At 44.1% G+C, this 16,298-nt stretch overlaps 1 protein-coding gene across 1 annotated transcript in view; it reads left to right on the top strand.

Moving 5' to 3' along the window:
- The window catches only part of ARIH1 (ariadne RBR E3 ubiquitin protein ligase 1), a 31,332-nt gene extending 15,034 nt beyond the window's left edge, over positions 1 to 16,298 (top strand). The window contains exons 5-14 of the mRNA XM_081964642.1: positions 37 to 92; positions 1,251 to 1,317; positions 3,014 to 3,120; positions 3,396 to 3,438; positions 5,731 to 5,802; positions 6,800 to 6,930; positions 8,111 to 8,168; positions 10,367 to 10,627; positions 11,368 to 11,480; positions 12,553 to 16,298. Of these exons, the coding sequence (XP_081820768.1) occupies positions 37 to 92; positions 1,251 to 1,317; positions 3,014 to 3,120; positions 3,396 to 3,438; positions 5,731 to 5,802; positions 6,800 to 6,930; positions 8,111 to 8,168; positions 10,367 to 10,627; positions 11,368 to 11,480; positions 12,553 to 12,637 (993 nt within the window). The 3' untranslated portion in view covers positions 12,638 to 16,298. The remainder of the gene's footprint in view (positions 1 to 36; positions 93 to 1,250; positions 1,318 to 3,013; positions 3,121 to 3,395; positions 3,439 to 5,730; positions 5,803 to 6,799; positions 6,931 to 8,110; positions 8,169 to 10,366; positions 10,628 to 11,367; positions 11,481 to 12,552) is intronic.

Below are 16,298 nucleotides of genomic sequence, written 5' to 3' on the forward strand. Positions count from 1 at the left end.
TCTTTCTTCCCATCGTTTCTCGGATGTCCTTGCTAGACAATCTCATGCCCGGCTCACGGCTGTGATATCTTGGTTGATGACAATACAGTTATGTAAGTATTGCGCTTGACGCAGTTTCAGTAATGCTTGCCTTTCCTGAGCTTTTACGCCGGTTGCTTGACTCCACCGTCTGTGGAGGGATGGGTTAACCGCGTTGTTAACATCTCAGGACTCTTGTGACTTCAGAGGTCCTTTCCCAATAGTCTCTTACAGAATAGAATAGAATAGAATAGAATAGAATAGAATAGAATAGGGAAGGAGTATGGAAACAATAGAATGGAATTAGAATAAAATAAAATAGAATATGGAAAGAATAGAATAGAATATGGATAGGATAGAATAGAATAGAATATTGAAAGAATAGAATGGAATTAGAATAGAATAGGGAAAGAGTATGGAAACAATAGAATGGAATTAGAATAGAATAAAATAGAATAGAATATGGAAAGAATAGAATAGAATATGGATAGAATAGAATAGAATAGAATAGAATATTGAAAGAATAGAATGGAGTTAGAATAGAATAGAATAGAATATGGAAAGAATAGAATAGAATATTGAAAGAATAAAATAAAATATAATATGTAAAGAATAGACTAGAATTCTTTATTGGTCAAGTGTGATTGGACACACAAGGAATTTGTCTTTGATGTATGTGCTCTCATAAAAGAAAAGATAAATTCATCATGAATCATAAGGTACAAACAACACTTAATGATAGTCATAGGGGACAAATAAACAATCAAGAAACAATATAAATTGTAAGGACATAAGCAACAAAGGCATGCAGTCCTAAGTGGGAGGAGATGGGTGATAGGAACGATGATTCTAGCATTTGCATGTTAAATGGGGTGGGGGGAGATTACTGCAGGGGAGTTTGGTGTTCCCACGTGTAACTCCTATATAAACAGTGGAGCCATTCATTTCCTGATTCGTTAATCTGAAATAGTCTGATTAAAACCCTGTGAGTTTAAACTGCCTCAGTCAAACCCATTCTTTTTTGGCCTGGCATTTGACTTGAGTCGTTGCTGGCATCTCCTCAGGGAGGGGGCAATGCACGGGCAAGATAGTTTGGGGAGAGCCACTCCTTCAAATATTGAGGCTTTATTGCTAAGTGAGACTGTTTGTTTTCCTTGAAAACATTAAAAGCTTGGACTTAAAAGGGAACAAGGTTTTCTGAATGGAATATTATCTTTCTCTTCTCTTTGCAGGCGCCTGATCACAGATTCAAAAGTTAAATTAAAGTACCAGCATTTAATAACTAATAGTTTTGTAGAGGTGAGTGTTCGGTTTAAAACTCTATGCTAAGGTGACTTTAGTATAGGGGAATTTTTTTTCATGTGTTTTAGGAATCCTTGATATGTTAAAAGCCTAGATATGTTTAAATATGTGTTCGCTTTTTCGTTCCCCTCTCAGCGTTTCATGGCCAAGGTACTCATCACGGATGCGAGTGTCTTTAGTTAACTGTCTCTAATGAGAGAGCATTTTAAAAGCCACAATACTGCTTGGGCTCCCAGTCTAAAATCCCTGTCCCTGTGAAGGCCACAGTTTTACAGAAGTATTTTAGCCACTTGGTTTGTTTGATTGTTGGAGGAAAAACCACTTAGTAGCTTCTCATCTCCTTTTAATGAGGCAAAAGGACTGTTAAATTCATCATTAGATCTAGGTGGATGCTAATAAGATCCGCTAAAAGTAGGTTGCTTCAAAACTCTAGGACAGGGGTCGGCAAACTTAAACACCTAAAGACCCACAAAAGTCCTAACCGGAAGCCCCTGTTCAATTCTGGAGCTGACTGGAGGTCTGGTTCCCCCCACCATAGAGTCTTCTCCTAGTGCGGCATCCTTTTTCCTCTGCCGACCGGAAGGCCAGTTCCCCCACCATAGAGTCTCCTCCTAGCGTGGCATCCTTTTTCCTCTGCCAACTGGAAGTCCGGTCCTGTTCTCTCTCCTCCCCCTCCCAACCATAGAGTCTCCTCCTAGTGCAGCATCCTCTACCTGTCCTAACCGAAAGCCCTATCAATTGTGGAGCTGATTGGCGACATGCGGCTCCAGAGCTGCGGGTTGCTGACCCCTGCTTTCGGAGGTGTGCAAGAGATCACGCAGGACTAAAAGACCTCCGAGCTCCCTTCCAGCTTTATTTTGATTGATTGATTGATTATAGCAATTCTTCTCCAAAGCAACTTTCTTGCAGTTCTGAATTCGTTTATTTAAATCCTAAGTAAGTAAGGAAGCATGAAGAAGGCTGGAAGTCTTTAGGAGGAACCTCTAGGGTTCCCTCATTTTTTTCCCCACTGTGCATGCATTCGTTCTGACTTCCAGTTTGTTCCAACAAAGAGTAAACTGATAAATTGTTTACTTGTGAATTACATCAGGTGGAAGTTGGAAAGCTTCTGGAGAAATGAAATGATTGGTTCAACCTTTCTAAACTGGGTGCCACCCAAATGTAACAATTCCAGAATTTTAAGACTTGTCTATGGAAAATCTCAATCATCCAAGGACATGGTTGGTCCAAAGACGCTTTTCCAAAAGGCAACTGAACTAACTTACTTTTTTTTTTCTTGAAGGCAACTGGACTTTCTTTTATTTTTTTCCCTCTCCTTCCTTTGCTTTTTATCCACGAGGCTTCATCGAAGTAAAACTGAAGAAGCTACTTGGATGAAACGTGAAACGTTTTCAAAGGGGGGAAAAAAAACCCAGAGAAAGTCCAGTTGCCGTTAGGAAAAGCACCTTTTGGGACAAGTTATGGCTTTGCTTCTAACTAAATCTGTGCAATTATCATTGAATACGAAGAGAAAATATCAGCAGGGTAGCCTCCACTGCGATGGAGCTTTGCATAAAGGATTTCTGGCAAGAGAAGGATGGACTCTTAACAAGACATCTTTCAGTACAATCTGTCCCTTCCTTCTCTGCAACACCCCCACCCCCTTCCCCAATGGAAAGCAGTGAGGCTGTGCTAACGGGTTTGTTTCTTGCAGTGCAATCGACTGTTAAAATGGTGTCCTGCTCCAGATTGCCACCATGTTGTCAAAGTACAGTATCCTGATGCTAAGCCTGTTCGCTGTAAATGTGGCCGGCAGTTTTGGTAAGCAGGTTGGATGACAAAAGAGCACCAAGGTTAGATTTTGGGACCTTGGCGTGGTGGGGGGGAAATCAGCCTTGGCTTCCTCTGATAGCCAACCCAAGTGAACACGGGCTGCTGAATATTTTCGGGAGGACAGGCAGACTGTTTGCTGACTGCCGGTCATAAATCAAGTTTGAGGGTTAGGGCAAAGCTCTGTATCTTAAACGTTCCGCTGTTTTTAAGTATTGCTTAACTGGAAAACTGTCTAAAAAACCCATTTTAAACATTTGTTGCAGTTTTAACTGTGGCGAAAACTGGCATGATCCTGTTAAATGCAAGGTGAGCTTTTTCAGCTTTCTGGGGTACATCTCACCTGTGGCAGTATAGAAAAATATTATAGTTTCGGGGCAGTGGTGAAATTCAATATTTTTTTACTACCGGTTCTGTGGGCGTGGCGTGGTGGGTGTGGTGTGGCTTGGTGGGCGTGGCAGGGGAAGGATGCTGCAAAATCTCCATTCCCACCCCACTCCGGGGGCCAGCCAACCAGGTGGCATTTGCCAGTTTTTCGAACTACTCAAAATTTCCGCTACCGGTTCTCCAAACAACTCAGAATTTCTGTTACCGGTTCTCCAAACTACTCAGAATTTCTGTTACTGGTTCTCCAAACTACTCAAAATTTCTACTACCGGTTCTCCAAACTACTCAGAATTTCTGTTACCGGTTCTCCAAACTACTCAGAATTTCTGTTACCGGTTCTCCAAACTACTCAAAATTTCTACTACCGGTTCTCCAAACTACTCAGAATTTCCGCTACCGGTTCTCCAAACTACTCAGAATTTCCACTACCGGTTCTCCAAACAACTCAGAATTTCCGCTACCGGTTCTCCAAACAACTCAGAATTTCCACTACCGGTTCTCCAAACAACTCAGAATTTCTGTTACCGGTTCTCCAAACTACTCAAAATTTCTACTACCGGTTCTCCAAACTACTCAGAATTTCTGTTACCGGTTCTCCAAACAACTCAGAATTTCCGCTACCGGTTCTCCAAACTACTCAGAATTTCTGTTACTGGTTCTCCAAACTACTCAAAATTTCTACTACCGGTTCTCCAAACTACTCAGAATTTCTGTTACCGGTTCTCCAAACTACTCAAAATTTCTACTACCGGTTCTCCAAACTACTCAGAATTTCCGCTACCGGTTCTCCAAACTACTCAGAATTTCCACTACCGGTTCTCCAAACTACTCAAAATTTCTACTACCGGTTCTCCAAACTACTCAGAATTTCTACTACCGGTTCTCCAAACTACTCAGAATTTCTGCTACCGGTTCTCCAGAACCCGTCAGAACCTGCTGGGTTTCACCCCTGCTTCAGGGGATCAGCAGAGCAGCAGCAGTACACGAAAGGGGATAATATAGGATAACTGGGAAATATGGCTTCCGAAGGAGAGGCCAAGAGCCAGAGGGTTTCACTTCAGATCGCCCCACCCATGTCATAGTTTATATGGCCCACCCCTAGCTCTTTTCCAAGGAAGTTGGAATGAACCATTCAAAAACAGGGTGAGCAAACAAACACACAGTTCTCTGCTTAGAGAGCCCTGTGTATAAACTGAAGAAAATGCGCGATCAACTCCGCATGGTGAGATTTGAAACTCACTCCTAACTATTTCATACTGCTTTTTTGGCGATGTTTTCGACCTGAATTGGTTTGAATAAGTACCGTGTTTCCCCCAAAATAAGACAGGGTCTTATTTTCTTTTGACAGCCCCCCCCCCCCAAATAAACGCTTGGCCTTATTTTCGGGGAGGTCTCACGGGGTGCAGGAGGTGGCGAGCATGGCTGCTGCCGTGTTGCAATATTTTCAGGGAGGGCTTATTTTAGCACAGGTGCTCAAAAGCCCAATTGGGCTTATTATTCGGGGAGGTCTTATTTTTGGGGAAACAGGGTAAATATTTTTTTTTACAATTATTTCTCAAGAGGATACGAGTCTATTTGTATATATTCAGCTAGTGGTTTCATCTACGAGGCCAGGAAGTTTGAATTTTGCGACAGCTGTAAACTTTACGTTCTGTACGATGTTTTGTTTTAGACTCTGCTATGCCCTTTCTTGCCTGCTTCCTTTTGCTTTTAGACGGTCATGTACAGAACTTGGAGGGCATGTCCCATATTTCTGTAGGCAGTCCCTGTGAAGGAGGGGAAGTTCCCCACCACCACCACCTTCGATTAACGAGGTGCGGACCGTCAGCCCTTCCAAGAAGCATATCTCCGAATAAGCAGAAAATAAAACCCGAGAACATGTTCTAATGAAAACAAACTTTTCATATAAAAATAAAATAAATCTTACTATCTAATTCTTACATTTTGGCAAGAGCTATTGTTGCCCCCCTCCTCCGGCAGGCAAACGGAAGATCAGAAGGAAAGTACAAGAATGTGTGACGTATTATGAAAACATGCGCAATAAGTCATTGTCAGATAAGAAAACATTTTTACAGTGTAACTCAGAATATAAGCTCAAGTAGGCAAACCAATTAACGCAGTGACAGTCCCTTCCATCTGATAAACTCTTAATTAAGGAATGGTGCCCTTAGAAGAATTGTGATTTTTTTCTCTCTCTTTCTCTTTCCCGGATAGTGGTTAAAGAAATGGATTAAGAAGTGTGATGATGACAGTGAAACTTCGAATTGGATTGCGGCAAACACAAAGGTTTGGTATTTTGTTTCTCTGGCTTGACCCCCCTCACAATAACAGAGTCTCTTTTCTCCCTTACAGGAACGTTCTGTGAAGTCTGACCATTCCTTTTGCATATAGGGAGTGATCATTTTTCCCTGTAAACAATAGCTCTTTGGTTTCCTCTCTTTCCAACTCAAAGGAGTGAAGAGCCAAAAAAAAGAAAAAAAAAGGAACAATATCTATTGCGCCTGGTTTGAGGATTGTTGTTGTTGTTTTGTTTTTAATTGCTTAAAAAAATCAGGCAGTATTGTCTTAACTCAGTGATGGCAAACCTTTTTTGGCTCGCGTACCAAAACCGGGGGAGCGCGGGGGAGGGGTCGTGCGCGGGTGTGCCACACCCATAATGCAGTGTGCATGACCAGCAACACCCCCCCCCCCATTTTTGGCATGCTTTTTTCGCCCTCCCCCAGGCTCTAGAGACTTTATAGGAGCCTGGGGAGGGCGAAAACAGTCTCCCCCACCCCTCCAGAGGCTTCTCTGAAGGCTCCGGAGGACTAAAAATGGCCCTACGGACAAACCAGAAACAAATTCACCAGGGCAGCTCCTGAAGCCTCCCAGGGGGGGGAGGCTGTTTTCGCCCTCCCCATGCTCCTATAAAGCCTCTGGAACCCGAGGAGGGTGAAAAATGGCCTCAAGAGAAGGCAAGGGGAACCTTTTCTAATTGACACAGGCGCATACCACATGAGGATTTTTCTATAAAAGTTGAGCTGGAAGCAGTGGAATTCTTACTGGTTGGGTTCTCATTATAAGAGAGCAACTTTTTGTGGGTGGGAAGCCGTTTGGCGGCTAAATCTGCAATCCAAAGATCCTTTTAATTTCATCCGCCCTCCACTGACTATCTCCCTTAAGTCTTATTTCGCCCCTCCCTTCCACTAATAATAGGGGTGATTAATAATAATGGGGTTTTTTTTAATAAGAAAAATAACGCCCTGCTGGTTTTTGATCTCGCCCCTCTTCCTGTTGTCTGCAGGAGTGTCCCAAATGCCACGTGACCATCGAAAAAGATGGCGGCTGCAACCACATGGTCTGTCGGAACCAGAATTGTAAAGCAGAGTTTTGCTGGGTGTGTCTCGGCCCATGGGAGCCGCATGGATCTGCCTGGTACGTTTAAATAAATGCTTATGGGGGTCTGGGAGCTGTTGGGTCAGTGGTGGGTTCCGGATCCCATCCCAACCGATACGGAGCATCGCGCAGGTGTTGTATGCGCCTGCGCGGAAGCGCCAAAGGCGTTAAAGGACAGGTAAGGAGCTCAGGCGGGTGGGTATCCGGTGCTCCGGGCAGGCTCCGGTACGCCCGTACCAGGGCGTACCGCCTGCAACCCACCACTGTGTTGGATGCTTAGCAACATTTTTCTGTCTGAAGGGTGAGCCTCAATAGATAATTGCTGCATAATTGATGGAAAACAATATTTTTCAAAACTCTGCGATGAGACAATAGGATCTTCAGAGAAGTCCTAGCCTGGTTTGTTTCAACCTTTTAGCAATTTTAAGCTGCATGGGCTTCATCTCCCAGAATTCCCCAGCCAGCACGTGCAAGAAAGTGTGGCGTGAATAATTCAAAAGTCCTCCGTGGAGAAAGCATTCCGTATAAGCTGAAGAAATGCTGAACGATCAACTCAGCATGGTGGGATTTGAAATTCACTTCTGTTTCCTGTCTTTTTTTTTTTTGGCATCCTGAGAAGGATGCTTTGGACCTGAAGTGGTTCTTCTTGCTGGCTGGGGGATTCTGGGAATTGAAGTCCACTTGTCTAGATTAGGGGTTGGCAACCTTAAATACTCAGAGCCATTTGGACCCGTTTCCCACAGAAAAGAAAACTGGGAGCCACAAAATCTTTCCCGTGCATGACTATTTCCTGAGCGGCCAGAGAACTAGCATATGTAGTTGAACGAATTGTTCTGTTTTCTTCTGAAAGTTTTCTTTTCTTGGATTTATCCATGGTTGACCTACCTGGGGTTGAAAAGCTCAGTAAATCCCATGCCGGCAGGTATCACACATGGGCGGTTATGATGCATATTTTGAGTGACGGAGCCGCAGCAGAGGGATGAAAGAGCCACATGCGGCTCCAGAGCCGCAGGTGGCTGTCCCCTGGTCTAGGTTGAGAAACACCTCTCTAGTCAGCTGTTAGGCCCTGAAGGCTAGCAAAGACAACACAAGAGATATTTGTCTTGTTTACAATAATATGCTACTGAACGGACGAATGAATGAACCCAGAACTTGGCCCGACAGACAACAAACGAGAAGGATCGTTTTAGAAATCTACATATTCACAAACCTCTTTCAGGTACAACTGCAACCGCTACAACGAAGATGATGCCAAGGCAGCAAGAGATGCCCAAGAGGTGAGTTCATCACTCTCGGCAACCCTCTGCATCCAGAAGCTGCTGACCGCTTGCTAGATCTCTCTCTGGTTGACCAGATGAAGACTGTGGAGTAGGGTTTAGCTTCCAGCCTGAAACCCGCAACAAGTGGTCCTATTTACTGTAATTGTCGGAGTATAAGACGCACCTTTTTGCCTCAAAAAAAGGGGTGAAAATCTGGGTGCATCTTATAGACTGAATATAGCATTTTTGGCCTCCCGGAACCCTGCTCCCTTTGCAAAAATGGCCGTGCATAGCCTTTAGGAGGCTTCCAGAGTGCTCCTGGGGGCCGGGGAGGGCAAACATTAGCAAAAAAATGGGCTGGTTTTTGCTCATTTTTTGCCCCTAGCCCCCAGGAGCACTCGATAAGCCTCCTACAGGCAATGCACGCCCCTTTTTTGGCAAATAAAAGGGCCCGTTTTCATGGGAAACGGGTCATTTTGGGGAGGCCTGCAGAGTGCAAAAACTTTTTTGTTTAATTTGCCTCTCTAAAATCTTGGTGCGTCTTATCCTCCGAAAAATACGGTATTTATGGCTTCCTGATGTCAGAGTTCTTGGCTAATTCTGTACAGTGAGGACATTGAAGACCGTCACGCTTTCCCCCTTTCTTTCCTTGAAGCAATGAGATTTTTTTGCTGTGGGTAGACTTGGCACACTGGATGTTGTTGCTGTTTATGTGGCTTCTTTTATGACTTGACATTCTGGCTGCATCCCTTCTACCCCGAAGATCTTCTTTTCATGTATCTTCATTTGGGGGGGGGGGGGATTAATTTGTTAAATCTTTAGCATTGCAAAAAAGGCTGTTCTGTTCCCATTTTACAGACCGCCCAATCTTTTAAGAATTCTTGGCAGTTTACAGATCTTTTTCATCGCGAAAACTGTCTCTAGGCGGCAGACTCCCTGGGAGCCACCTGCTACGATTTTTGGGTTACGCAGGGAGCACCTTCTCTCTTTTCCCCAGCCTCAACCATTTTTTCAGCCACCCCATAAATAAATCCGTGGTGAAAAAAAAAAAAATTTTTTACTACTGGTTCTGTGGGCGCTGTAGGGGAAGGATACTGCAAAATCCCCATTCCCTCCCCACTCCAGGGGAAGGATACTTCCAAATCATCATTTCCTCCCCATTCCTGGGGGAAGGATACTGCAAAATCCCCATTCCCTCCCCACTCCAGGGGAAGGATACTGCAAAATCCCCATTCCCTCGCCACTTCTGGGGAAGGATACTTCCAAATCATCATTTCCTCCCCACTCCAGGGGAAGGATACTGCAAAATCCCCAGTCCCTCGCCACTTCTGGGGGAAGGATACTGCAAAATCCCCATTCCCTCCCCACTCCAGGGGAAGGATACTTCCAAATCATCATTTCCTCCCCATTCCTGGGGGAAGGATACTGCAAAATCCCCATTCCCTCCCCATTCCAGGGGAAGGATACTGCAAAATCCCCATTCCCTCGCCACTTCTGGGGAAGGATACTTCCAAATCATCATTTCCTCCCCACTCCTGGGGGAAGGATACTGCAAAATCTCCATTCCCTCGCCACTTCTGGGGAAGGATACTTCCAAATCATCATTTCCTCCCTACTCCTGGGGAAGGATACTTCCAAATCATCATTTCCTCCCCATTCCTGGGGGAAGGATACTGCAAAATCCCCATTCCCTCCCCACTCCAGGGGAAGGATACTGCAAAATCCCCAGTCCCTCCCCACTCCAGGGGGAAGGATACTGCAAAATCCCCATTCTGGGGCCAGCCAGAGGTGGCATTTGCCGGTTCTCCAAACTACTCAAACTTTTCGCTACCGGTTCTCCAGAACCTGCTGGATTTCCCCTCTGCATCCGCACCTAAATAAAATCTTGCCACCAAGCAAGCAAGCTCAAAAATCTGTTCGGGTCTCTCTCTGACCTTATGAAATTGGAGCCACTTCAAAAGTTATTTGTTAACTTTGGATTTGTGCCGCAGGGGATTTTGGGTCAGGCGGTGGTGGTGGCCCCGGGGGTGGGGGGGAAGGGGGTGTATCATGTTCAGAGCTTCCCCTGGAGAACTTGCTGAACGAGGCCAAGGCTTGCCTCCCCGTCCCCCATTGCCTGGGGGAATCCCTCCCCCTCCCCCCTCGGGGGGATCCCCTGGGGATTGCCCTGCTTTAATTCTCGCTCTTCCATTTCGCTAATGGGGAATCCAATGCAGCGCTCCAGAGCCGCCCTTCAGAGGTACCTCTTCTACTGCAACCGTTACATGAACCACATGCAGAGCCTGCGCTTTGAGCACAAACTCTACGCCCAAGTCAAGCAGAAGATGGAGGAGATGCAGCAGCACAACATGTCCTGGATCGAAGTCCAGTTCCTGAAGAAAGCGGTCGACGTCCTCTGCCAGTGCCGTGCCACGCTCATGTACACCTACGTCTTTGCCTTCTACCTCAAAAAGAATAACCAATCCATTATCTTTGAGGTAAGAGGCCCCGTCGGCACCCTTGAAATCTCCCGGGCAGAAGACCCGGGAGATTTGGTTGGGAGAATAAAAATTGGCAACAGCACTTCGACTTATATACCACTTTGCAGTGCTTTACAGTCCTAAGTCAGTCTCTCTTGCCCCACAACCACAATCTGGGTCCTCATTTTATTGGCTTCAGGAGCAATGAAGGCTGTCAACCGTGAGCCAGTAAGAATCAAACTCCTGGCAGTGGGCAGAGTAAGCCTGCAATACTGCATTCTAAACCCTGTGCCACCCCAGAAGGAAGGAAGGGGGAAAAAATAGCAATAGCACTTATATAGCTTGTCAATCAGAAGTTCGGCCGTTCGAATCCCTAGCGCCACGTAATGGAGTGAGCTCCCGTTACTTGTCCCACCTTCTGCCAACCTAGCAGTTCAAAAGCACGTAAAAAATGCAAGTAGAAAATTAGGAATCACCTTTGGTGGGAAGGGAACAGCGTTCCGTGCACCTTCAGTGTTTAGTCTTGCCTACCACATGACCACGGAGACGTCTTCGGACAGCGCTGGCTCTTCGGCTTTGAAATGGAGATGAGCACCGCCCCCTAGAGTCAGGAACGACTAGCATTATATGTGTGCAAGGGGAACCTTTACTTTTACCTAATAGAAATATTAAACTAAGGGTTTTTTTAAATTGTTATTCTGATGTGTGCCTGTGTTATTTTAAACCGAAAGAGTTACTTTAATTTTTTGCATTTTTAGAATAATCAAGCAGACTTGGAAAATGCTACCGAGGTCCTTTCTGGGTATCTGGAACGAGATATATCTCAAGACTCACTGCAGGATATAAAGCAGAAAGTGCAAGATAAATACAGGTACCCCTCTGTTTCAGACAGCACGGCTCAAAATATTTACCATTGATCTTGAATTCACCTGTAGAACATTTGAATTGGCAGGAAACATATTCCCTCTGTGGCCAACTTTTGATTCAAGCAAATCTTCAAACCCCTTTGAAATGAAAACAGAAAACCAAACGTGCAACATAGGAATTAAATTAACAGTTAAAAATTGGGTGAAAGAAGTGCTTTGTTCCTCTATTGAGAGATTGAAGGGCCAGTTTGGCTCCTGAAGGATTATATTCTATAAGTCTGGAAGCTGATCATGAAAATGGCTTCTCTGTTGGGCTGAATAAAATACATTGTGGGGGCATCTGCAGAAAGTCTGTTCTTGCAGGTCAATAGAATAGAATAGAATAGAATAGAATAGAATAGAATTCTTTATTGGCCAAGTGTGATTGGACACACAAGGAATTTGTCTTTGGTGCAGATGCACTCAGTGTACGTAAAAGAAAAGATGCATTTGCTAAGAATCATAAGGTACAAAATTTAATGATAGTCATAAACAATCAAATCATACTAAGAAATAATCAGTATAAATTGTAAGGATACAAGCAACGAAGTTAACAGTCATACAGTCATAAGAGGGAGGAGTTGGGTGATAGGAACAATGAGAAGATTAATAGTAATAGTAAAATAGATTTGTAAAGCAGGACCAGCGCCTCTTAAATCTGTACTTCTCAACCTTGGCTACTTCTAAGATCTATGGATTGCAATTTCCAGAATTCTCCAGCCAGCCATGCTGGCTGGGGGATTCTGGGAGTTGACGTCTATAAATCTTAAAAGTTGCCAAATTTAGAGACCCCAGCGCTGGAGCCAAACATGGCTGACTGGAGGATTGTGGGAGTTGAAGTCCATAAGTCTTAAAGGTTGAGATATACCGTTTTCACTGCACAGGGAGAGGACTCATTTGCATGTCACTGGCAAGACCATGTGCCCAGTTCCTCAACTCCCACCTCGTTGCTTTTAAATTGATTGTTGCCCGGAAATGTTTTGGCCTTGGCATCTAAAGGCGCTCGACACTCTCTCTCTCTCTTTTTTTTCCTTGCAGATACTGCGAGAGTCGACGAAGGGTGTTATTGCAACATGTGCATGAAGGCTATGAAAAGGACCTGTGGGAATATATCGAGGACTGAAAAGTGGCCTGCATAAAACGAACTCTGACAAAACCTTTTTTCCCATCTAGAGTGCTCATACCATTAAAACAAAACACACACACACACACACACACACGACATACAAAAGGGGCGCCACGCCTATTATACACCGCTGGTCTGTAGTTAACCGGAATTCTGTTTCGTTTTTTTTTCTTTTTCTCTTTTTTGTTAATGGAAAAAAAATTAAGTAAATTATATTGTAATAAAAAAAAGGTAGATAAACCATTGTGCAACAGTATTCTAGGTGGCCAGAGTACGTGTGACAGACGCACTAAAAACAATAGCAGCCCCCCCCCCCTCTGACTTTTAACTCTGTAGCTTCCTTCCCTGAGCTGACTTTTTATTTTTCTTCTCTCTCTCTCTCTCTCCTCCTCTGCATACGACCGATGAAATTTAAAACGGTTTTTTTTGATGCTGCTGTTCATGTCCAACCAGCCGTTTCGATGTACTTTGATATGAGATTTCCCCCTCCCCCACGCCCCCTCCCCTTCCCTCCTTTCCCCCCCCTCTCCCCACCCTTCCGTAACAAATACACACCAGTTCATGGGTGGTGAATGTTGTTTGGCTTATTGTAAAGATGATTTTTGGGGAGGGGGCGGGGAGGGAGGGGAGGGGAGGGGCACCAAACAAGGAAAAACAAAACAAACAAAAAACACTTTGTATATGACTTTTAAAAAAAATACAAAAATGAAAAACAAAAAAGGACAACACAGTATTTTTCAAAATTGTAAATAGCGTATATGCATGGATAAAAAAAAAAGGAGCAAGCGTGGCACGTGTTTGCATAATGTTTAATTACAAAAAAAAATATTTATTCTTTAAAAACCTTCAAGATGTCTATTTGCCGTGCATTTCTTCTTTCTTTTCTCTTTTTTTTTTTTTGTCCAGTTTGCTATTGATTCGGGGAAGGGGTGGGTAGGGAGGGGGCAGTGTGCGCTGTTGTAAACAACTCTGGCTCAAACAAGATAAAATAGATAAAATAGATAAAATAGATATGGGGAGGGGCTTTATTTTGTGGGGAGGGGGTTTCCTCTTCCTTCCTCCCACTCCTTGCAACCGATCCCTGCTTCGGGTGTGTTCTTTGCTGGCAACGAACACCGTCCCTTCGGCACGTCCAGCTTTCTTGGTGTGCGTTTCCCCCGTTTTGGAAATCAAAAGTGGTGTAATTCCAGCTGCCTTTTCTTTTCGGCTTCGAACGGGCCCCGTTTCCTCTTTAAAACCTCGGCCGTTTGCCCGTGCGAAAATCCAATTATCTTCTTCCACGACTGGCTCTTCATTCATTCATGGGATGTTTTGGGCACGTGGGTTTAAAAATGTCTGTGCAGAACATTCCTTGTTGACGCGTCGGTTCTTGGCAACCGCTGAGAAAAATCGTGAGAGTTGTTGGTGAGGAAAAAATGCTCGGTGTAGCAAACACTCCATCTAGTTGCAAGAACCTATAGCTGTGTTTTTCAACCTTTGTAACGTTAAGAGACAGGCGGACTTCAATTCCTAGAATTCCCTAGCCAGCTTTGCTGGCTGGGGAATTCTAGGAGTTGGAAGTCCGCACCTCTAACGTTGCTGAGGTTGAAAAACTGATCTATAGTTTCTGGAGCCACTGAATCTTATTTTTCCCCAAACGAGGAGGAAATCATGAATATCAAACTATACAAGTCGTTTATAGTCTTTTTTTCTTTTTTGTAATAAAAGTTACCTTCAAGCATGGTTTTGCAAGCTGTTTATTACTGTATGGGAGCTTCTTGTGAGTTTTCCCAGCCGGCTTATATGGCAGTATTTCTTAACTTTCAAATTCAGAGGGAGAACAAGCTGGACGTACCCCCCAAATTCTAGCTGATTTCCCAAAGGGCTGCTTTTTCTGATACTTTTCCCCCTACCCTCTTTTTAAAAGAAACCATTGTTAAGTTTCCAATTCAGCTAAATCCACCCATGTGTGCCAGTGACATTTGTGGTTTGTGCGTTAGGGACGTCCGGCTCGCCCAAATAGTGCAGGAATTGTAGACTTTTGCACAATCCCGCTATCGGATCTTTAAGGGGTTTCCTGCAAATGTGTAGAGATTCAATTCCCCTCCGTTTTCGGCAGCTCAGCTTTGCCTTGGATGAGACTTAAGTTCTGGTTTTGGCTTAACCTGTGGATTCTCAAAACAACCCCAAATAATCGTTTTCGATGTAAGGGAGGGAGAGAGAGAGAAAGAAGGTTGTTTTTGCTTTGTGACTTCCTACCTGGAATGAAAGTTCGGAATTCGTCCACGGTTTTGGAAAGGTGCAACGGTTTCTTCCAAAAAAAGTCTTCATTCAAGTACAAGCCCTTGTTTGAATGATTTTTATCCTACAGTGCTTTGCATGCTCCCGAGAAGACATGGCAAAGCGCTTCCAATCTAGTTAAGATGAGAATGTGTGTGTGTGTGTATATATGTGTGTGTATCGATCTTTTTATCATCATCCCTGCTTGGAACTAGCTTGACGGGACAAGTGGTCCATTCCTTTGTGGGCTCCATCATGGAATAAACTCAATCTGTCTTTCCAATGTGGCGTCTTGCGCTCGGCTCCTTTCCTCCATATTTTTTTGCCATTGCTCCCCCCTCCTATTATTATAACAGTATGGTTGTTTTTAACGAAATGTTTATAGAAGCATTTGTTGCACTGGATCTTCTACTTCAGGAGCTCATATAACCCGGTGTGTCCATGTGGGGTCAGGACGGGAGGAGTTTCCTAAAATTGGGATTTGCAAATCGTTTAAACCCGGTGATTCTTGGACCCTAGCAACTTGGGCCGATGTGTGGACTTCAACTCCCAGAATTCCCCCAGGCTGCCCATGCTGGCTGGGGAATTCTGGGAGTTGAAGCACACGCATCTCCACGTTGCTGAGAAACAGTGTTCTGTAGGGTTATTCCTAAGACCGAATACTCTTCTCCTTCCTTGCTTCCTGATCCTTTAGAAAACAAAGCAAAACAGTACTTTTTTCTTTGTTAAAGGACATTCTTGGCTACTTTTAAACCTTGGTTGGTGCAAACGGTTGAAGATACGTTCTTGTGCTGCCTCCCTATGGGCAGATGGAGTGAGAGTCCTCTTAAACCAGGGGTCTCCAACCTTGGCAACTTTGAAGACTTTTGGACTTCAACTCCCAGAAGTCCACAAAGCCTTAAAGTTGCCAAGGTTGGAGACCCCTCCTCTAAGCCACCCCAGATGGGCAATCCTGGCCTTTTATCGCATGCTCATTCTTTTCTACCCCATTGAAGTGACCGCATTTGGGTTTTTATCACTAATGTATCAAAAACATCTTTTAAAAAAAAGTTTTCAGAACCATTTAAACTCAACAAGTGTTGTAGTACAACTGCTGTATTAGAAATCAGTTATTGTGTGAGACCAGAGTGGTGTGGTCTTTGGCAAACTTTTCCATTGTATAGAAAGCTCCTGTAATCCAGCATGTAAGAAAAGTTGATAGGATGAGTGGACTGGGCTATGACTGAAGGCTTGTAAGTTTCTTTTTTATTTTTTATTTCTTTTTTTTCCCCCTCCCTCCATCTCTCATGCTGTGGAATTAACTGTTCTTAGACTTCATTGTAACTGGCGGACTGTTCCATGTTAAAGCTAATCAGAGGGAGAAACTGCGTTCTAATTCTAATAAACTTTTATTTTGTTA

This window comes from Natrix helvetica (assembly GCF_964273705.1).
Source record: "Natrix helvetica genome assembly, chromosome: 12".
In the NCBI taxonomy this organism is placed as follows: Eukaryota; Metazoa; Chordata; class Lepidosauria; order Squamata; family Natricidae; genus Natrix; species Natrix helvetica.